We start from the raw sequence: 24,035 nt of genomic DNA, 5'->3' as shown, positions 1-24,035 counted from the left end.
AACACGTCACGCAATATATCAAATTCGGTCACACAACCCTAAAAACTACTGAACAAAAGCCCCTAAACAACACATGGATTGCACAAGTCACGCGCCACCACTCACGCTACAACAAGTAACGCAATATATAAAAACCAGTCATGCAAACCTAAAACTACTGAACAAAAGCCTCAAAACAATACATGAATTGCACAAGTCACGCGCCACTACTCTAGCTACAACAGCTAACGCAATATATAAAAATCAGTCACGCACTACCTAAAAAACTATTGAACAATAGCCTCAAAGGAACACATGAATTGCACAGGCTAGTCACGCACCACCAAGCTCGCAATACCTAAGAATAAGTCACCCAATGAATAATAAGCCTTTAAACAAGAGGTGAATTACACTAGTCACGCAATACCTAATAATAAGTCAATCGATGCCTAATATCCACTCACGTTATGTCAACTTAAACAGTCACGTACTAGCCCAACGTCACGCAATACATAACAACACGTCACCATAGGTACTCTATTCCATATACATACAAACCACTCACGCAATGTCTCAACAGAAGATATGCATAGTACAATTCACGCACCGCGTATCACCCACTCTCCCCATACCTAACAATAGGTCACCCAATGCCTAACATCCACTCACGAAGTTATTTAGCATAACATAACTTAAACGAAGAAAATAACTCAATGAAATATGTGCTCAATGAAAATAAAAATTGCTATAAATTTTTTTCAAATTTTATTAAAAAACCCCCCCTCGAAAATACAAGGAAATGATACAAAAAAAATGAACCATAGTTCATTTCTTCATAAGTTCATCTACTTTGAACTCTATCTCGGCGAGAATCTTTTCGTTGCTCAAGATGGCAGCCTCCAGGTCAAAAGTCCTTTGCATCAGGTTGTCGATGAGGACTTGAATCTCCTGCTGGAATATGTGCAACTCGTCCCTCACACTCAAGAATATGTGCAACTAGTCCCTCACACTCAAAGGCATCTCCTCCTCTTTGGAGGTTGCCTCTTTCCCCTTCTCGACTCTTGGATCTCTAAAGGTCAATTTTCAATTATTAGAGATTGATTAAGATAATTGAATTTGATTTAAATGGTTAATGGTTCCCTTATTTATAGGCATGAAAGCTGACTCTTCGTTTTTTACAGCCATATCAGTGCAATGAAGGAGGGCTAAATTGGTTATTAAGTACCTGTTCGGCCTGCCCTTTCATCTTATCTACCTCTTAAAAGCAAAAGCCAAGCCAAACATCATTTTCCAAGAAATTCTTAATAAAAAGCAACTTCAAGGTTTTCTCTCTTTTTCACTAATCAACAAGGATTTTAATGTTACCTCTTTTCTCTTTTCTTTTTTTTTAATTTAGTCATCATGGTCGACCAACCAAAATCTAATACTATTGCTACTATATAAGTCTGAAATTATATATATACTTCAAGAATTACATTAGAGCTTATTAGGTTATTGAAGATAATCAGTAGAGAATCACCTTCAACATTGGGTAGCTAAAGCCACGCAATGCCTACAAATAGTTCACGCAATACTCAACAAATATTCAGTCACGTAATATTAATTCACGTAATGCATGTCACGCAACGCTAACAAATACTCAGTCACGTAATGCTTATAAAGAACTCACGCAATGCTCAACAAATATTCAGTCAGGTAATATTCAATCACGTATTAACGGCCACGTAACGCTCAACATATATTCAGTCACGTACTGCCTATAAAGAACTCACGAATGCTCAACAAATATTCAAGCACCTAATGCCAAATAAACAGGTTACGATTCCTAATATCCAGTCACTCAATGCCTAACAAATATTCACGCATCACCTATAAATTGATTGATTTCGCTACCCCCAGCTAGATTTAAGTTTCCAAACTCATATAATTTACCCATCAACTTTTTCATTCTATGAATCTAAATAAACGTAAGGACCCATAACAAATACCTTGATGTCATCTCTGCACTTTGGAATCGTGAGAAAGTTGGCTGCCGATATAGACCTCGATGGCGTTGGAGAGCTGGATGGAGGGATAGCTAAATCTAAATCGAGATTTAATTTTGAAATTTTAAGCTAAATGGTGGGTGAGCAGAAAGAAAGAAAATCAGACGCGCCTTCATTTGGATTAATTGGATTAAAGGGTATTCTTATCAAGTCCTGGCAAAAATTGGCTAAAAACAGTTAAAATTATAGAGACGGTCATTTTTTAAGTCACTTTACTACGAAGGTCATTTCTCACAATTTTCTCTTATATAAAAATATAAAACAAAAATACAAAAGATTCATTGTATGGGAAATTTATGTATTTCACCGAACTATATATTATGCCAAATATCCAATCAAACAAAAAAAACCTAAACCAAAAACCAAACACAAAGAAACTTTCTTGTGAAAGGATTCCATAATTTTTCCTAAGATACTTTCAAGATTGCAATCACCAGTTCTTTTCAATCTCTCTCACAATCTACATACTCAAGACTGATTACATCAAAAAGCTCTCTCTCACACTCTTAAGGTGTTTTTCAACTCTCAAAACAACACACACTTAATCCTAAGCAGAAGCACACATATTTATAGGTACCCAAAAAATCCTAAACTTATTTACCAAGCAAAAAAAGTTAATTACCAAGTAATTTTGTAAGTCAATAACTCTAAACAAACATGATCAGAATTTGAGTCAATAATCCCAACAATCTCCACCTTGACACAAATGCACTCCTACAAGCTAATGGCTCCACCTCTTCACCATGCTTGCAAAAGTGACTAGCTTTGTGGTTGACAAATTCACATCTTCGTCCTCAGCATGATATGAAAATCTCAACTCTTCTCCCGTAATTTTACTTCCAATAACTCCTACAAATTTTTCAAATTCTTCATTCTTTTCATTACAATCTCAAACCTTTAGTAATCTTCGAACCTCCACCTTGAGAAGCTTAATATCCATAACCAAAACTATCTAATTTTCTAAGAGAAATCAAATTTATTGACAATTGCTTGGCACATGTGTCATAGTCCCTGATGTTTTGACACTACCATCATGTAAGTGAATCTTTACACAACCAATGCCTTCAATTTTGTCTTCACTATCATCAGTCATGTGAATTAGTTTCCCTTAAGCATTCATTAAATTTCCAATATCCTCCATTAGTTTCTTTCAACAAGCTTTTATGTTCCCCATCTCACGACAATAATAACCTTCTTTATCACTCTAATCTATTCTAGGCCTAGAATTTGATCTATCCCCCCATCTTCCATCATTCTTTTCTCTTACATTGTTTCTCCCTCGCCCCACCATCAAAGTTTCAACCCTTGCTCCATCATCATTCTTTTGATTCTCGTTTCAATCTCTCATGCTATGTAAGTACAATAGTCACCTTTCGTGCGTAATGTATCCTTCCCAACCATAAATGGTGTAGTTATGTGATCATATTTTTCAGCAAGAGAGCTCATCAAAATTATTGCCTTATCCTTTTCCTTCATTATCTCATCTATACTTGACAATTGAGTGATAAATATATTGAACTCTTTTAAATGTGTCCTTAAAGTTATTCCTCCCTTCACCTTATAAAATTCTTTCAAACGTAACTTATTTATGATGGATTTTGACACTTAAATTCTTTCTAATTTATTCATCAAATCTTTCAGGGATTTGTCATTGACATCATTCATCCTTGATGACTTCTCCATTTATTAGTATTAACACATCAATCACAATACTCTATCACATGATAAAATTATTTGTTTTACAAAACGCTAATCTCAAACTTTGTAGCCCAGCCATTGATAACTTCCATCAGGGTGACTATGATATCATTTGTTATGCCAAATACACAATCAAGAAAATAAAAGCAAAAACTAAACACAAAAAACACAGATCTTTCTTAAGAAAAGATTTCATAACTTTCACTATCAAACTTTCACAATTACATATATAATCACCAATTCCGTTAAATAACCAAAATGAATAACACCTAAATAACTCTCATACACTCTCTTAAAGTGTCTTTCAACTCTCAAAACAATACACACTTAAGCCTGTGCATAAGCATATATTTATAAACACTCAAAAAGCCCTAAAAGGGCTAAACTTTTTCTTTTTTTTGAAAAGGGAATTGAATTCTTCTATTTAAATAGGGAGATTATACACTAACTAACCAAGGAACTAATTTTTTAACCAAGGTAACTTTAAACGAACATAATTAAAATTTGAGCCAATAATCCCAAGCCATACATCTACTTAATTATTTAGTAGTTAGTAGCATTAGCTTTACGGCATTTACAATTTATACTTGAATTTCCATGTAAATCATGTTACTTGTGAGGATAATGAATAATATACATAAGAAGTTGAATATTTTCACTAAATATTAACACTATTTTTACTTTTTATAGAATTTTAAAGAAATCAAATTTATCATGGAGTTGTTCATTTTTAGTAAAATTTAATATAAATAAAGATTAAAAGAAGGAGAATGTGACGAATTAAGAAATCGTTGTACTATACGATACGTTGTGTACATAAGTATACAGATATTTCTTTCCATTTCTTCTAAATTGATTGCTTTATGCAATTAACAGTTTTAGGCCACTTTGGTTTGAGTTTTAAACCCATTTAAGGCATGCACTTTGCCCCTATATTTTTTTGGCTATTTAATTTGATTTTTTTTCTTTTCATATTCATTTTCATTTTTTAATTATTTAGCTTTTTCATGCACATATTTAAAATTAGAAAATTATTTCAAAAATTCTATCTAGGAATAATGAAAATTGTAAAAATAAATTTTTAATAAATTAAATTCAAAAAATCATAAGTATTTAGAATAAATCTTCTAAGAAAGGAATTTTTAGGAAAGTTACAAATTGTAATTTTCTTAAAATTTTCAAAATAAAAATATTTATGGGACCTTACCAAATGTATTGTGTAAAATATCAAAAATTATTTTTCAAGAAAGATTATTTCTGCATAATTATTAAAATATAAAAAATAAATAGCTAAGAATAAAAATATTTTATAAATAAAAAATTACATCATGATATTTATTTACTTGCACCATAAGCATTTAATTTTAATTATGTAAAATATGTGAAAATCCTCCAATTATGAAATTTTAAGAAAGTTTTGAATGACAATTTTCTTGAAAATTCCTTGGTGAGGAAATTTTCTAAAATTCTACAAAAAAAAAATTGTTGGATAATTTAGAATAATTTCTAATGTAAAAGGTTTGCATTTATTTTTCAAAAAGTAAAATAAAATAAAGGTATAAAGTGTAAATAAATACAAATTCTCTAATGATGGAATTTTAACAAAAGTTGTAAATGACAATTTTCTTAAAATTTTCCAAGTGAGAATTTTCTTAAATTTTGTCAAAACTGTTGTGGATTTTAGAAAATATTTCAATATTAAAAGATTTTTATTATAAAAAAATAAAATCATAATAAATTAAAAAAATAAGAAAAAAAGAATTTAACTTAAATATTTTTTCATAAAATATTAAAATTCGACAATGGAGTCTCTTTAAGGAAATAAGTGATTTTCTTGAATGTTCTTAAAGTGAGAGAGCTCTTTTATTTTTTGCCAAAAATGTTGAGAAACTTAAGAAAAGTCTCCAATATTTAAAAATAAAAATTCGTCAAGAAAATACATTATATGAGGTTAAGGTTTATTTATAATGGTAAAAAATAAGATAATACATAATTAATTGGTATTGTTCTTTGAATGGAGGTCGTGGGATGATTATACTTTCTTTGCGCGTAATTATACTCCTGAATCTAAATTTGTTTCATAAATCAGAACTTATCTTTTTTAATGAACTTAAATCAAACATATGATCTCATTAGAAAAGATGAGACTCAATTAAATAAACAATCACACTTAAATATAGAAGATTAGTGATGATTCTTCTTTTACGTCAAACAATTAGATTTTCAAACTCACATGTTCTAGCACAAGTGTTTAATTTTTTAAAATAAAATATATTTCATACTTTTCAATTAGTTAGTGCTCTGCGACTTGAAAAAGAAATATTTAATTCTGAAACTATATGAAAAGTATGTATGATGGTGACCAGAAGTAACATGGAAAGCATAGTTAGTTTTCGATTTTGTGGCTTGGGTTCATAATTATAGAGATATGGGTTGGGCAAATGAACCTATTTGGGCCTTACCGATAGCCTTGAATCAATTAATATTTCTTTTTTTTCAGATAATTTAATATTTCTTTTATTCTTCTTTTTCTTTTTGATGGATTATTTATTTTCTTCTTTTCAAAATGAAGATATATTTATTAATTCAATTTGAGGCTAGGAAATTATATTTCATTTTTCATAGACATAATGCCAAAGTTGATTCCGAAAAAAAATGAGGGCTAACTTTATCACAAATTCTAATAATATCAATTACTACTTAGAAATATTTATTTAATATGTTTTGTGATATATAAATAAATATCTTTAAATTATTGTAGTTCTTATCCTTATATAAAGAAAAGAGAAGATATGACATGAAATTATTAAAAAGTTTTATTTCCTTTTCTATTTTTATTTTTATTGTAGTTATTTGATTTCTTTGTTTAGGTAATCGGACTTGTGACAGTTCCAACACACTTTGGATATTCATTTCCCTTAATTCTTCAGCTGACATTAAGGAATTTCTTCCTCAGAATGTTTGGGAACACATCTTTTGATTGCATTAATTATAAGTGGCAATCATACAAAATGAGTAAATTTTGGGTTGAATTATTACAGATCATTTTAAATCGATTCAAATTATATACGAGTTACTTGACATGTTGGGTATTTTCAATCTCGAATCATCTCATATCATCTTGAGATGTTTGCGTAGTAATATATATATATATGTAAACAACTAAAAAGATTTAAGAATTATCATTTATATATAATATCAAAATCTTTTTGCTTATATAAAGAAACTTACATTAACAATAAATAAATATAATCAATAAAATAAATAATTGAATGAATTTTATTTCATAAGAGTTAGGTGTTGTTTGATAAATTGAAAAAATTTAACACTAAAAAATTAAAAACTGAAATTTGAGTTAAAAAAATTTTAAAGAGTAAATTTATTTCATAAAAATTGTTTTGTATGCTACTAAATATTAAATGTTGATTAGATTTTTCATTAAATATTTCGTAGAAGAGAAATATGATTTTAAAAGTATTTTATATTGATAATAGTCAAAACATAAGAATATATGGTTAAAAGAAAAAAAAATGTAACATTAATATAATTAAATAAAAAAATTCCTTAAAATAAAATTGACTTATTACATCAAGTAGCTTTCAGCTACTTCAAATTCTCTACGCTTTTTCAATGAAAATATTCCCTTAATTGGTTTCCAAAATTGAATAATCACACATTGAAAGTTTTAATTTTCAATGGTGGAAATGTTTGATCAGTACTTTATCAAACACGCCCTTAACCTCAAAATTAATTAATTATCCAAATAATAATATAAAATTGAAATAAATTTATAAATCATAGTATATGCTTTGAACAAATTGAAAGGGTCCAAAGATGACTGTATGCAAAATTTCATTTCAATCCACTGTCCGAATTCACATTGTTCTCCGGACATTTGAAAGGGCCCAAGATGTTAAAAGAAAAGGACATGGCGTCTTCCATACATAAAATAATATAACTAAAAACCCTCATACCAAACCTGAAAGCAAAAAGAAATTATTGCCGCATGCAAGACTGGAAAAGCAGAGATGCCTTTGACTTTCTTGCCCTGGTAAAGAAAAGATGAAACCATCTTCCCTCTTTCTGTTTGTTGCAAGGCCTACCTTTCAAGAAAATAGACTGCAATTACCACTAAAGGCTTCAATCTTCAAATTTCTTGAATGTCAGAATGCATTATACGATAATACAATCTTTTTGGCCATCTCAGATTTCAGTTGGAGATGACTGCCCTAGCCCAGAAAGTCATGGTGTTTCACTTTTGTAAGGAGTTAATAGTTCTAAACATGCTAAACAAGAAGCCAAAGGTTGGCAACATCATCAGTCTAAAATTTTCTTCTCAGCAAGCATTTGACATATCCATGCATACGGTAGAGTATAAAAAGCTGGCCTGCCAATGAACTCAAAGCAAACTCATCCTGAATTAATCATTTTGAAGGATCATTATAGCATTTGTTGTAATGACATCCTTGCACCACATGAAGTTTTTTAGCTACACGCTTGTATTTCAGACGACAATAATGGGTAGCAGAAGATTAAATAGAGCAAACATCACTTGCGAACAATATTATTAACATGTTATTGAATGAAATAAAACCATACTTGCAGAAACAATAACTCTATGACAGCAATGACCCCTCTCTACTGAACTATGTATATTTGAAATACTCTTTCCTTAACTATTTGCTATGGCTAAAAGAGTAAAAAAAATTTTACAAGGTATAGTATCAATATCTCATCTCATATTTTACACACAAAAGGTTTACCTTAGAGGATGTACAAAATCTGGATCCAGAGATCACAAGCCAAAGCAATTTCTGTATGGAGCTTACAAATTGAAATGAGTTCATTTCGTGTCAGATTGTAGCAGGGATGTTGATTGCTTTCCCATATTCATTCCTGAAGCTAAAGGAGAAACCATAGCTGTTTGCAATGAGGAAGATGATGAGGGAGCTGGGGCAGAAGCAGCAAAAGTTGAGAAGGCACTGATATTACTGCTTACATTTATGCTGGTTCCACTAATGGAACCTTCAGTGGCAGATTTTGGTGCTGGTGGTCTCTCAATCTCTGTGATTCCTTCCAGCATCTGAACCACTTTTCCCATCATTGGCCTCTGAGAAGGCTGTTCCTGGATGCACCAAAAGCTAACCTGAATTGCCCTAATTACTTGCTCCATATCCACGTCTTGATCAACAAGCCTTTTATCAACAATTCCCTCCACATTACCCCTCTCAAACTCTTCATAAGCCCATATAGAAAACTTTTTCCTATTAGTGTCTACTGAAACATCAAAGTTCCTTCTTCCACTCACTATCTCCAACAAAACCATCCCATAGCTATAAACATCAGATTTGGAAGTAACTGGAAGGTTCGCAAGCCATTCAGGTGCCAAATAACCCCTTGTCCCCCTAACACTTGTCAAGGTTCGGTATCTATGGTCTTTGGGATTTATGAGTTTGGCAAGGCCAAAATCTGACACTTTGGCGTTGTAATTTTCATCCAACAGAATGTTCTCAGGCTTTATATCACAATGAACAATGCAATCCCGACACTCCTCGTGAAGGTATGTTATTCCCCTAGCGGTTCCAAGAGCAATGTTGAAACGATATTCCCAGCTCAACGTCTTTCCTGATTGCTCTTCTGTGACAAAAAGAAAGTTATCTAGAGACGCATTTTTCATGAACTCATACACTAAAAGCCTGTGACGGCCCTCAGAGCAAAAACCTATCAATCTCACCAAGTTCAAATGGTGGGTGCTACTAATGGTAGCAACCTCCATTCTAAACTGTTTTTCACCCTGCTCAATACCTTCTAGTTGCTTCACTGCCACAACTGTCCTGTTAGTAAGAATCCCTTTATATACAGCCCCAAATCCCCCTGCTCCCAGCTTTTCCTTAAACCCCTTGGTTGAGCGCTGGAGCTCCTTATATGAGAACTGGACAGGAGCACCAGATGCATACTCAAGAAGAGCATATTGAGCTGATAAACCCCCAAATTTGGGACTGTTTCTACAACACCACCACCACAAACTGCCTTCCAGTGCAACCAAAACCAAAAGTGTAACCACAACCACAACCACTACAATCCATGCACGCAACCTCCAACCTTTGCTATTCTCTGCATTATATGCAAAAGGAGATGGGTTTGGTACTGCTGGTCCACAAATCTTAACAAAAGAAGCGCTAGGATGTGCTGGACTCTGATACCCACTAACAAACTCGGTAGTTTTCAAGTAACAAAACCCTGTTCCATCCGACAAAGCAGTGGAAGCAACACAAGCAGGACCCACAAGACAATTCAATCTACAAGCTGTTATCCCAACAGAGAAAAGCTGAGAAGACAACTCAGGTTGGTAAGTCAAAAACTCAGTATGATCCAATGCCAACATAGTTGCACTCCCCGGACAATCCTCAATCTCCACTTTCCTCTTACACCCTTGTCTCCTATCATTCACATCAACCGGCTCAAAATTCTCAGATGGACACCCGCAAATCGGATTTGAATCGTTATAGCTACAAATTCCCATATTCCCACAGTAACCAAAAACATCACACTGATCCAAAACAGCTGACAATCTCACAGTTTCAGTCCCAGTATTTGTAGCAGAACTATAAATCCTTAAATTCCCATCATTATCTAACCTCAAAAACCTCAAAATATCACTTCCTTCAGCATAATCACTACTATAAAACATAATTGCCCCACTTGTTAAACTAGGATCAAATATAGATAAAACCCCAGTAGCTTGCAATCTTAAACTTGGTGAAGTTAAATTAGCATTAACAGAAGAATTCAACCCTTGGTTCCAATAAACAATACTGTCATTCCATTTCAAAGTTAAATTCCCCGGCTTTTGAAGAGAAAACGAATATAACCCAGATTTTAAAACTCGCCCCAAAGTGAAATTCTGACCTGGAACAATCGTATCCGTAGGATGATCAAACGAAGACCAAACTGTAGCACTTCCGTTGCCCAGTAGCCGTAGTTCCCCCGAGTCTTCCAAGGAAGCAGAGGAAACACCCTGGTTGGCCGTGTCAGAGTCCCAGACAACGGCGCCGGAGCCATTGAAAAGACGGAGGGCTCCGTTGGAGAGTAAACGGAGGGAACCACCAGAGTCAACAGTGGCACCGCCGCCTGCAGTCCAAACAGGAACTCCACCTGCAAATGTGATGGCAGCCAGGAAAGAGTTGGAGGAACGTGAGGAAATAAAGGAAAGGGAGAAAGTGGAATTGGAAGAGGACCATGATTGGCTTGGGGTTGAAGGGGAGATGGAGGAGCCTAAGGAGATCGTGGAGGAGGAAGCAATATAGAAAGTTGAGAAGGAAAAGAAGAAGAATAAAGAGAGGAAGTGGAGGAGGGTCATTTTGCTCTTCTTCTGTGGATTGAGTTGTTGGGAGATGGTTGCTTATAGCTTTTTTGTTGGTGGGGAGAGAAGAGAAGAAGAGGAAGGAGGGAAGAGCAGTGGGAGGAGGAGACTTTGACTCATTCCCGTTAGGACAGTCATTTTCAAGCGTTAACGTAAGGGAAGGGTCTGGTTCGTTTACTTTTCTTTGCACGAAAAAGGGCGGATTGGCCGACTGGGGTTTTTTTTTTCACTTTTTTAGAGCAATTTTGCCCTTTTTTCCTCCTCTGTTTTTGCTTTTTTTTTTTTCCTTTAAATATGTTTTTATTTGTTTTATTTATTCCTTTTTTCTTTTTTTTTGTCTCTTTAAACCTAGAAATGATAACAAATATCTGAGTTAGTCGCGCCGCATATTTGAAAAATGATAGAAGAAAGATGATTGATCTCTCAATGGGTTCAACTTTATGCTGCCTAAACAAACCAAAAACGTGATGAAAGAAGGAGGAAAATAATAAGGTGAGACTCATGATCAGTATTAGTAAATTAGTTAATGGTAGTCAGCCCAACGTGTTCAACTTGTTTGAACTTGCCTTGGATGAAAACGTACAGATGGATTTGAATGATATATATGTATGATGCAGACCAAAAAAAAAAAGAACAAGTCTCAATTTGATGAAGAAGCTCGACATCCATGAAACTCAAATTTGAATTTGACTATAAAATTCAAGGCTAAAATCTCAATTTAAACTTGGTCAAGTTTTTCTTTAAAAAACAAAATTAAGTTATATATTAGACTTCAACTTGATTAGAATATGTTCTCTCCAATGTCTTAATAAAATATAAAAAAATAATATTTTTTAAAACCTTTGAATGAAATAGTTTTTTTAATATAGATTTTGTATAAATTAATTATTTTTTTAATGTTAGAAGTTCTCGCAGAGCTTAGTTATCCTGTTAAATTTTATTAATTAAAAAAAAGGTACAAAAAAAGGGAACCTAAACCATACCTTCAAAATTACATGAAAACCATGATCGAAAATAAAAAATGCACCTAGTAAAGATAGTACTTCCCATGCATAGTTTTCCAAAATGCATATGGAAAGTAATATTACATTAGTACAGGATTCTATGAGAAAGTTGAAACTGTAAATTAGGAGTACTACTCCTTTACGTTTATTTAAAAGCGAACATAAGGTAAATTTAATTTGTCTAATCTAAGAATTCCTTTGAGCTCAACTTTGGCTTGTGAAAATACATGCAGGTTCTGATGTGTATACCCCTGAACGGAGAGATGATCTGCAGCTTGGTTCCCTTCTCTATGAATGTGTGAAATTCGGAAAGAAATACAACTCAAGCATTTTCTGATGGAGGCCAGTAAATATCTAGTGTCAAGCCCGACCTTATAAAATACTTTCCATGTCATTCATATGATTGACAATATGCTTGCATACTTGGAAAGCCCCGAAAGAAAAATCGTTAAAAGACGACAATGTACCAAATGGTACAATTAAGTTAATTTAAGCCTCGAACTAGATCAAATAGAGAATTTAAAATGAAATTAAGAATATTAAAGTCCCAGAATGGTTTAATATGGTGATTTGGAGTTTGATGATCAATTTGGAGTCAAACCGAAATTTTTACTGTCTAGGGGCAAAATGGTCATTTGCCACCCAAGGACACAATGAGAATTTTTAGAAAAGAATTTTTTTGGCCCCATTTGACTTATTGGAGAATGGTATGAGTATAAGGGATGAAAAATATGTCTATGGGCAATTTTTCAGTTTTTGGGGTAAAAATGTAATTTTTGACTTTTACGGGGGTAAAAGTGTAAATTTTTAAAAAATTACTCCACCAAGACTTTGGATAAGTCTGAGAATTTTATCTAAACTATGGATATGTGGGACAAGTGTATGGTGAAAATTTGGAAACAAATGGATGGCTAGAATTTAAGGAATTAATAAAACATTAAAAAAATGAATAAAATAATATTATATTATTTTAGCCTTTAAAAAGGTAAAAATTCCAGAATTCTCATCTTCTTCAGCTGTCCAAACCAGGGGAGAAAAGGGGGAAAAAAACAAATAAGAACCCTACCTGAAAATTTGGAGAAAATCAAGAGAAATCAAGAAATCAAGCATTGAAAAGGTAAATTTCATTGATTTTCCTTGTGATTTTCACTACCCATGCATTTTTTTCTCATTTTCATGCAAAATTAGAAAGTGGGTATGGACACCCATGCTGGCCAAACCTCCATGGATGAGTTTTGAGCTTGATTTTTGGTTGATTTTAATTGAATTAAGTGATTTTAGTTAAGTTATATTGAAATATAGCAAAAATAAGCTAGAGATATAATTTTCTCCCATTGAAACCCATTATGCTGAATTTTCTAGGGGAATATTGGCTGCTGATCTTGATGTTTATTTGAGGAATAATGATGAATTATGAGCCTAGAAAAATAATGGGAATTTTCGGAGCAAAAATATAAATTTTTACCCACTATGGGTATTTTCGTAATTTACTATCGAGACAGATAATTTGCACCACACTGAGGGACATTAAGTCAATTTGGGTGCAATTGAGGCATAGAAAATGAAAAAATTAATTTGGAGTTTAAACGGACACGTATATCGATTTATGGGGTAAAAGATCGAAATAGGTTAACACCGCATTTAGGCAAAATTTTAGACATTTTTGCATTCCATATCAAGCATTAGTAGTCTAAATTAGTTTAATTTCAATTTAGTACCAATGTGGTGAATTTCTCGATTTTGTACTGTGTCAAGGTGGTGAGTCCTCCGATAAAGGCAAGGGAATTGCACCCGAGGACCAATAGTCTGAGTATTTCAAAAATCCCCACTCTAGACACGGTGAGTAACCTTACCATCATTTTAATTATCTAAAGTATGTTTTTATTCAGTTTTGGTGAATTTTATGAAAATGAGTTCAAATGGTAAATTTTTATGTTTTGTAAACAAAATGAGTTTAAATGAAAATATTTTATAAATTGTCTTGAAACGAAATAACGATTTTGAAAATAGAGTAATTGGAGACCACTGATATGTTGTAAATTTAAAATTGAATTAATGGCTTATGTTATTGTATTGGCATGACTAGTTGGGCTGTGTTTTTTATGAATTGTATGAATTGCTTTATTTTACCCTTGCAGGTTGGGTAGTAATATATTAGCCCTGTCATGCTATCAAAATTTTATTTTATGGTGGGTTTGACCTGCTGCAGTGGGCTGGGTTCTGTGGACTAGCCTATTAGAGGGGCACGAAATCCTGTTATATTTTTACCTTGGTTGGAGAGGCGAGTAGGGTAACTCTCGAGGTATAACTTTAAAGTTCACTTCACGCCAAACCACCACGTGAAGGGGAACTCAGTCAAAGCCAAGGAATGGCTATGTTTTCAAAATAAAAACATGACTTTCTAATAGCCTTGGCGTACTCAGTTGGGATAGCCCTCGGTCAAGGTATCCTAGATAACTGAGTATGATAATAATTTTTGGCATGAGCCAAGCTTTTTAAGAAATTCATAAGCCATACTGATTACTTGCTTTAAATAAATTGATTTCATTTGGTTGAAATAAGTTGAAAGATGATAAATTATAGTTTGATGAAATGTTTTAATAGTCTCATTTTACTCGACTCTAGATATTTTGAGTGATGTTTGTTTACTCACTGGGATTTTATAATCTCACCACCCTCATTTCCACCCATTTCAGACTCAGAATAGATTGTAGATAACTGATATCGGCGAGGATTACAGTTGAACTTGCCACATCCAAAAACTGTAGGCTCATTTCTTTTGATACTTTTGGTCATTCGTGGGCCCACGTGTCACTGTAAATTAATTCTATACTTTGGTTATTTGCATTACAGTATGTAGGAATTTATTTTGCTTTTACACTATAAAAATTATTTATGCAGTGTTATTAAAATATTATTTTATGTGAAAATTAAATATTTTATTTAATACTTTTATTTTATTCTAACAGTCATAATACCATTTTAAACGAATGTTTTAGACATCCAAAATTATTTTTGATTATGAAATATGTGTTTTCCACTTACATACTAGATTTTTAGATGATTTTGAGATTTTTGAGATAAATGACCAAAATACCCCTGTGAGACAAAAATTATTATTTTATTTGTTTAAGTTGGAAACAGTTTTAAAATCTTTTAGAATGTGGTATTTGGAAACAGTTACCCACAGGGGAAATGAGAAGCTGATATTAAAGCCTTGCGGGGTTTCGATTGACATTCCGGGTAATGAATGTCGATCGAGACGTCGCGGCGGTTGTCACGGGCTCGATGGGAGTTTCGGGTCTTGACATCTAGTCTAAGAGGAACCTTTATGTCCCTCATGTATCATTTGTACAACCACTTTTGCATCCATTTCAATCCAAACTCTAGATACATTGTACTCAACACATAAAAGCAAACCTCGATGTAATGCCATTAATTCTACTTGTAATGAATTATAAGGTCCAAAATTTTCTGAAAAGCCAAAAATCGTAGTACCTATGTGGTCCCGAAGAATTCCTCCACCAGCAGCATTCTAAAAGGCATCTTTAGAACTACCATCAACATTCAACTTAAACTCACCTATCAATGGTTGCTACCAATAAATAATTTTTGGTGGATCGTGGCTCTTCCTGTCAAACCAGAAACCCTAATGTGTAGCAATATCAAGATCTCCTCTCCATTGCCATTGACATAATAAATTACCCTAAAATAGTTGTTGTAACATTTTCATAATCCGCCAAATTACTCTATCAGGATACATTCCTAGTCCCTTATGTTTTGCATCATTTCTTTCAACCTAAAGAAACCAAGAAATCAGCAAAGATAATAATACTCGAATATGACGAGGTTTAGTATAATCCCCAGAATAATACCAAGAGTAAAAAATTTGCATAACATTTCTGGGATTGTTAACATAGATTTGAAAGAATTTTGCAAAATAATTCCAAACTTGTTGTGCAATAGGACCTTCCCATAGTACATGCATAATCGTTTCCTCCGACTGGCAACACAGACACTTTGATGCTAACTGGAAGCCTTTTGATTTCATCCGTAACTCCACAGGAATCCAATTATGCACCAAACACCATAAGAAAAAGGAAACAGTTAGTGGGATGCTCGTGTGCCAAATAAACTTACCCAATGCATGAATAAGTTGTCTTTGGCGAAGTAGTTCCCATGCACTCTTGGTAGTGAAATCTCCATTTGGCGTTAGGGCCCAGTATGCCAAATTCTCTTGGGTACAGCTAATAGGAACCTTTAGGATCTCATTAATAATAACAGCTGGTAATACAGCTTTAAGTTTATCCACATCCCATTCATTGTCATGAAAGAAATAATTAACCTTAATCATGGAGTGAGAAAATGCAAGGAAAGAATTTACCAATGGCTCATCACCCAACCAAGCATCATGCTAGAAAAACAATTCACCCTTACCAATCCGCCACCTTATCTGCTGCCCAGTTTTGTCTCTCCCACTAATCATTCGCTTCCATGTGGGGGAGTTATGTGGTTTAGTAGTGATTGTGTGAAGAATTTGGCTAGTACAATATTTAGCTCTCATATACTGTGTCCACAAGTTACTGCAAGTCTGAAATCTCCACCAAAGCTTTGCAGAGAAAGCCTTAAAACATCTTTCAAGCTACGAATATCCAGACCACCTTCGAAACCAGGAAAAGTAAGTTTAGCCCTGAGATGCCTAATGAATATTTTTTATGTCCGTGGATCCTCCCCATAAGAAACTATTAAAAAGTCTCTTTATTTTGTCAATAACACTCACCAAGGGGTTAAGTACTTGCAAAAGATATATAGGCAAAGAAGAAAGCACATTGCGTAATAAAGTGATGCGACCTCCAGGAGAGAGAATTTTATTTTTCGAACCTGTGATACATTGTCAGATTTTAGTGATGAGTGAATCAAATAACAGGACCTTTTTAAGACCTTTATAGAGTGGGGCACCCAAATAAATAATTGGCAGAGTTTTGTGTACAAATCCCCTGGTCTAAGAGATAATGTGCTGTCTTGAACTAGCCATATTGCGCGCTATGACAAAACAACTCTTCTGAGGATTAACTTTTTGTCTTGAAATCTGCTCATATTCCTGTAAAAATTCAAGAATTATCTCAAGGCTGATTTGCTTTCGTTAGTAAAGATCATAATATCATCTGTGAAGGCTAAGTGACTAATATTTGTAAAGCGACCAGAAAGGAAATGCAATGAACCATATTGAGAAAATAGATAATTAAGGCCTCTAGATATATACTTAGTTGCTAGTATAAATAAAAGAGGCGAGATTGCATAAATTAATTAATTATTTAAAATAAAAAAAATCAAAATTTAAAAATTTTTAACAAAAAAGTCAATATGTGAAAACTTAATTAAAATAGAGAGAGTATAAATTATTTTAAACAGAACCCAATCATTTGCACTTGAACTCGAGCTCACGATAAGTTGATGAAATATATGGGTGAGATTTTTTTTTCTCCAATTATTTTCAATGTTGGCACTTTTAGTTCTTTCATGTTTCACATTCTTATATATCTAATGTTTTTTTGGTCCAGATTTCCATCTCTTAGATTTGAGATCATTTTCAATTTTAACTTTCTTAGATTAAAAAAATTGTTCATCTCTTATGTTAGATTTAAAGCTTTTAGTTATACATAGATTTGGCTTTTCATGTGAATTATTAATTAATTTACGTGTCAATATCTTTCTTTCTATGGTTTTTTATTATTATTTCATTGCCAAATTGTAAATTTACTTTCAAAAATAAATAATAATTATATAAAAATAAACAAAAATGTTAATATTTAAAATTTAATAATTCATGAACATCGTATAGAGAACACATATTTCAAAAAGGAAACATTTTAACAACATAGTAATTTTCAATTTTTTAAAAAAATATAGCCAATTTTACTTGAGAAATAACAACAAAGATATACAAGATAATTTTTTAATAAAATTTTTTATCAAATTTTAATAACCATGTTGAATGAGAATTCTCATCTTTTTTGTATATGCTACAATGACAACATCTCATAGCTTGAGTTAGAAACATTAGCCCAATAACGAAGTAACAAAAATATCCAAGAGGGGACTGAATTGGACTTTTAAAAATTAAAAAATACTTGAAATAGATTATTATAGTCGACTCTGAAAGAACACTAGTCGACTATGCTCATGATTACTTTTGACAAATCCTCTTTAAAGCTATTTGAACAAACTTATAGTCGACTATGATGGTTCAATAGTCGATCCTAGACCAGAAAGTTGTTTTCAAAAATTATAAAGGAAGTTCCTTGAATACTTCGATGAGTATGCCAATTTTGAGCAAGTCTACATAATTGAAGATAGACTAAAAATCACTTTTGGAATGCTGAAAACATTTTTCAAGGGTAAATCAATGAAAACAAAATCAAGAATTATATTCAAAAATTTTTTCAGCAAGAAAAATACAAGTTAAGGATGTAAAAGAAGACATAGTAAAAACACAAACTGAGAGGTGAAAAATATAAATAAGAACTCAAACAAGTTATGAAATTGATTTTCTTGAATAAAATGCAGCAAAATAAAGAAACAATAAAAATGAAGACAAAAGTATTTTTATAAAGGTTCGACTTTCTCAAATGCTTTCGTCCTCTCCCTTGACTCACCAAGGAGTTTCAAATTCACTATGAAAAATGCTTTTCAATGGGATCAAGCAAAATCCTCACAATGGCTTTTTCTAAGCTCAACCACAACACTTACAATCACTTTTTATCGGGCTTAAGTGCAACCCACAATTGCCTTTTCATGGAAGTAAGCACAACATACAATTGCTTTCTCACAAGAGAAAGCACAACCTACAATTGCCTTTTCACGAGAGCAAGCACAAGCCACATTAACTTTTCAAGATTAAGTTGGAACCTTTACAAGGGCGTGTACAATGAATAGCAAGAGTGCCTCTAAGAGATAGAATTTGCTAAGTGAGTACGAAGGAGGAAGAGTATGATAAGAACAAAGATGTATATAAAGAATAAGGATGAAAACACAAAGAATTTAAAGCTCAAGGATAACTTAAAAACTAAGTGGAAGAATGTGTATTGCTTGTTTTAGCTTGGCTTTTCTTTCTTTCTTCTCTTTTTCTTCATAGGATTTGATACTTGAGCATTTGATATTTTTCTCCACTCTTCCAACCTCAAAAATGTGTTGGAGAAGTCCTATTTATGCTTGGAAAACGTTTGGAGTCATTGAGTATGATTTTGTGAAGAAACTAGTTATTTATCTTTTAAAGGCTGTGTCTAACGGTCAACTAGAGTCGACTATTGGAGCCTTTTAGTTGACTATGGCTTTCAAAATTGCAAGTTAGAGCTTCAGTAGTCAACTATAGTTGAGTTTTTTCAAGTTTTTCATGCATTCTACCAAAGGGTCGAGTATCCAAGCTTTGTAGTCGACTATGGCTTTCATTTTCTCAACATTCTTGCACATGTAGTTGAGTATTAAACTATGATTGAGCTTCTTGGCTTGAACCAAACTTGATGTTATGAAGACTGGTCATCTTTGAGTGGCTTGAAGTAAAATCCTTGTGAAACGCCATTCTTTTATATTGTGAAAATTTAGTGAAAACTTGAATTTTGATTAATTATACATTGGTGATGACTATCCATGAAAATTCTCTTGTCATTTGATGTAAATTTCTCCATATTATTATGTTATATTCATGAATGAATGATGGTTGAGGGAATGGTTGAAAAAGGAAGCCAAATGAATGTATTTTTGTATAGTCACTTAGTGGCCAAAATTCGACTCTAGGACAGAGGATTCAAAAAAAGGTTCAAAAGAAATGAAGCTTCTGGCCTAGAGTCGACTACCCAAAGACTATAGTTAACTATAGTGTTTAAAAAGTCGACTACAGGGTGCCTTATTGTCACAGCCCAATTTTCGGGCCATGATCGGCGCAAAGGCCCAATGGGCTCAGCCCACTAAGCCAAAGCAAGCTTCTTTGTATAATCTTATATAGTAATTCATATCCCTTTAAAACCCAAGATTCATAATGTTCAAATATAGTCTCTTTGAAAACAATTCATAAAACCCAATTATGCATTCATAATGGCATCATCTACCATAATATACATATATAGCTTGACAAGTGAATCTTAATATTTCACCTAAAGTATTCATATACACAAAATTAGGCCTTGACCGTCAGCGGAGTGACTCTGGTCACGGTTGCTAACATTTAATGTCATGGTAAACCTACCGAGCAATGGATAGGGAGGAGCACCTTGTCCTAAGATCCAATCACCTTTAACTCAAGAAACTTAAAACATGAATTTTAAAAACGTGAGTACAAACTCAGTGAGTGAACATAGGAAGGGAACAAGCAACGACAAGGAATGGTTTAAAAAACATGATGCACTTATTTAAAATCAATAACATTTAGTTCAAGTTCTTATTAAAATCCCTCCATTAAACTCTTGGTTGTAAAATCATTTAATAATGAAGGAACCGTATTCAGCATGAAATTAGAAAGAAAGGAAATTTCCAACAGTTATCTAAGTAAGGCAGTATACACAGAATGTTTCTCGTTACAATAAAATCAATTTGCAAATAACGACAAATTTTCAAGATTCATCATGTGCATCTCACCCAACTCATGTGCATCCCACCACATCGTGCACATAGCCGAACATCCCATCTCACCCAGCTCATGTGTATCCCACCACATCGTGCACATAGCCGGACAGTATCACCATCCATCTCCCTCACCACCGTCATCACTAGCAAGTGCACACTAACCCCGCACATGCACGGTTGCATTTGTCACACAATGGTACCATTTATGACATAGTATATATATATCAACATTATACAAAAACATATGGATTCATCCTTTTACACATTTCATGTCAAACCCTGCTTTGTAAAATAATTATAATGTCATTCACATGCTCGATAGAATGTTTGTATATTTAGGAAGTTTGAGAAATCGTTAAAAGACGATATTGCCCCTAATGGTATCATTAAGTCGATTAAGCCTCGAACTAGTTCAAATAGGAATTTTAAGGTGAAATTAAGAGTTTCACAGTTTAGGGATGACTCAAAATGGTAATTAGGAGCTCGAGGATCAATTCGGAGTCAAACCGAAATTTTCACTATCTAGGGGTAAAATTGTAATTTTTCCACCCGCGGATAAAATTTGAGATTTTGAGAGAATTTAGATCACATTTGACAAATTGGAGAATGATATGAGTATAAGGGATCAAAAATATGTCTATGAGCAATTTTTCAATTTTTGGGGTAAAAATGTAATTTTTCACTTTACGGGGGCAAAAGTGTAATTTTTAAAAATTTACTCCACCAAAACTTTGAAAAAGTCTAGAAATTTCACGGAAGACATGGATAAGTGAAGAGGATTGAGTGGTAGAAAAAGAAAGTCAAAAAGATGGCTAGAAAAAACTAAAATAATAAAATATTCAAAAGGTAAATAAAATAATGATATTTTATTAAGCCTATTAAAAGGCTTGAAAATTTCAGAATTCTTCATTGGGATGGTCAGCCAAAACCAGCAGGAGATAGAGAGAAATAAGAACAAACCCTAGAGTGAGAAAATTCAAAGAAAAAGTGTGATTTTTCAAGGAATCAAGTGTTTAAAGGTATGATTTTTCAAGCTTAGCTTAAGATTTATCATTTCCATGCATTTCTCCTTATTTTCCATGGTTAAATTATGTGTTTTGATGATGGATTCAAATCTGATCATATGGGTTTAGAGAGAGAAAGTTGTTAGATTAATTTGATTTTGAACTATGTTAGTGTTTTAATTTAGTTTAGCATATTTAGAAACAAAACAACAAGAAAAGAATTCATTTTCCTCCATTACCATTTTTGGCTGAATTTTCTAGGGGAATATTGGCTGATGATCTTGATGTTTATTTGAGGAATTATGATGAATAATGATGAATTACAAGTCTAGAAAAATAATGGGAATTTTCGGAGCAAAAATACGAATTTTTAACCATTAGGGGTATTTTCATAATTTGCTACCGGGACTGATAATTTGCACCACACTGAGGGACATTAAGTCAATTTGGGTGCAATTGAGGTATAGAAACTGAAAAAAAAATTAATTTGGAGTTTAAATGGACGCGTATATCGATTTAATCGGGTAATAGGCCGAATTAGGTCAGCACCGCATTTAAGCGGTAGTCGGATAAGTTGTATATCATATCATGCATATATACCGAGCCTGAATTGATTTTATAATGGTCAAGCATTGATGTGGTGAATTATGTATTGTACATTGTGAATAGATGGTGAGTAAATTACACTGGTAAAAGTATGAAATTGTGCTTCAAGACTGGGATTAGGAGTACATCGACTCCTACAACTGTAAGTGGACAACTTATCGTCTTAAATATCTAGAGTTATTATACTTGTTTGATGCTTTTATTGAATGGTGAGCTTAAATTATAAAATATTATGTTTTCTAATTAAAATATTTTTTTAATAAAAATGAGATTTATATTGGTTTTGAAATCAAATATTGTTTTGGAAAATTGAGTATATGGAGACTGCGTTGAAATTTATGATTTTATATGTTATTGAAATTGTGGCTTATGACACTATGGTAGCATGATTGCTAAATTTTTTTGGGGTTGGCATGAAATATATGAACAGTTTTGGATTGGTCTCGGTAGACTGAATTAAATTTTATTCGCCATATTATGCTACTGGAAATTTTATGGATCTGGTGGTATATTAAACGGTCACTGCAGTGGTGGGGGTTTCCGTGGACTGCCTAAGAGAGGAGCACAGTAACTCAATTATATATTTACCTCCGGGGGGAGATGTTGGGTGAAGTATCTCCTGAGGTATGATTTGAGTGCACCTCACGTTCGGGCCACCACGTGAGAGTGAGACTCAGCCAACGCCAAGGAACGGCTATGTGTTAGATGTGAAAACATGTTTATGGGTATGGGTCATTGAACAGCCTTGGCGGTCTCAGTGGGATACCTTGACGAAGGTACCCGTGAGAATGATTCTGGCAGGGGCCAAGTTTAAGAAATTCATAAGTCGGGAAATTTTGATGAAAAGAAATTGTTTGGTATAGATTGAAACGAATTTTGTGTTATGAACATTATTGAGATATAACGTTTTTATATTGTCTCCATCTACTCGGCTTTAGATGCTTTTGATGGTAATTGTTTACTCACTGGGATTATTTAATCTCACCCCCCTTCCTATTCATTTTTCAGGCTCAGGACAGTTTGTTGATAGTTGATTAAGACGAGAATTAATCTCGGAGTTGCATCATAGGAAGTAAGGGTTCGTAGCTCTACACCTTCTTGGTTAGTTAGGGGCCCACGTGTCACTGTAAACGAAATTTCATACTTTAATTATCTTTATTACTATATGAATAAATTTATTTTACTCTTACGCTACAAAAGTTATTTTAGGAAGACTTTGAAAATATTGTGTTTTAAGAAAATAGAATATTTTATTTAATATTTTTATTATATTCAAATAGCTATAATTTTACTTTAAACGAATGTTTTAGACTTCAAAATTTAATTTAAATCATGAAATATGTGTTTCCACTTACATATTATATTTTTACGGATTTCGAAATTTAAAAAAAAACTGACGAAAATGCCCATGTGAGCTAGAAAATAATATTTTATTATTTTGAGTTGGAAACAACTTATGATTTCTTGAAATGCGAGATTTAATAACTGTCGCTCACAGAGGAGATGCGGAAGTTGATGCTAAGCCTTGCGGGGTTTCGATCGGCATTCGGGGTAATGAGTGCTTATCGGGACGTCGCGGTGGTTGACACGGGGCCCGATGGGAGTTCCGGGTCGTGACATTTCACATTTCACAACATCAAACATTTTATCAAGGGCTTGTTCCCAGGAAATTTTAAAGCAAAAACCGATAAAATTCTCAAATGATTCATTGAAAGAC

General features: G+C 33.1%; 1 protein-coding gene and 1 long non-coding RNA gene across 2 annotated transcripts; one reads left to right on the top strand and one right to left on the bottom strand.

Moving 5' to 3' along the window:
* Positions 1 to 8,254: 8,254 nt before the first annotated feature.
* LOC18593124 (G-type lectin S-receptor-like serine/threonine-protein kinase At1g34300) lies at positions 8,255 to 11,244 on the bottom strand. Its single transcript, XM_007020184.3, has one exon. The coding sequence runs from the start codon at positions 11,080 to 11,082 to the stop codon at positions 8,566 to 8,568; it is 2,517 nt and encodes an 838-aa protein (XP_007020246.3). The 5' UTR covers positions 11,083 to 11,244; the 3' UTR covers positions 8,255 to 8,565.
* A 2,597-nt stretch (positions 11,245 to 13,841) lies between these two features.
* Positions 13,842 to 23,517, top strand: LOC148761343 (uncharacterized). The gene is made up of 2 exons (XR_016027834.1): positions 13,842 to 13,928; positions 23,327 to 23,517. It is a non-coding gene; the product is annotated as an uncharacterized LOC148761343 (long non-coding RNA).
* The last annotated feature ends 518 nt before the right edge of the window (positions 23,518 to 24,035 follow it).

The sequence above is a fragment of the Theobroma cacao genome, chromosome 8 (assembly GCF_053813885.1).
Source record: "Theobroma cacao isolate CCN51 chromosome 8, ASM5381388v1, whole genome shotgun sequence".
NCBI classification, from domain to species: domain Eukaryota; kingdom Viridiplantae; phylum Streptophyta; class Magnoliopsida; order Malvales; family Malvaceae; genus Theobroma; species Theobroma cacao.
Note: the sequence above shows the minus strand (reverse complement) of the source record. Positions and strands in the feature narration are given on the sequence as shown.

Coding starts and splice junctions, on each gene's coding strand:
- LOC18593124 (XM_007020184.3), bottom strand. CDS start 11,082: ATGACCCTCCTCCACTTCCTCTCTTTATTCTTCTTCTTTTCCTTCTCA.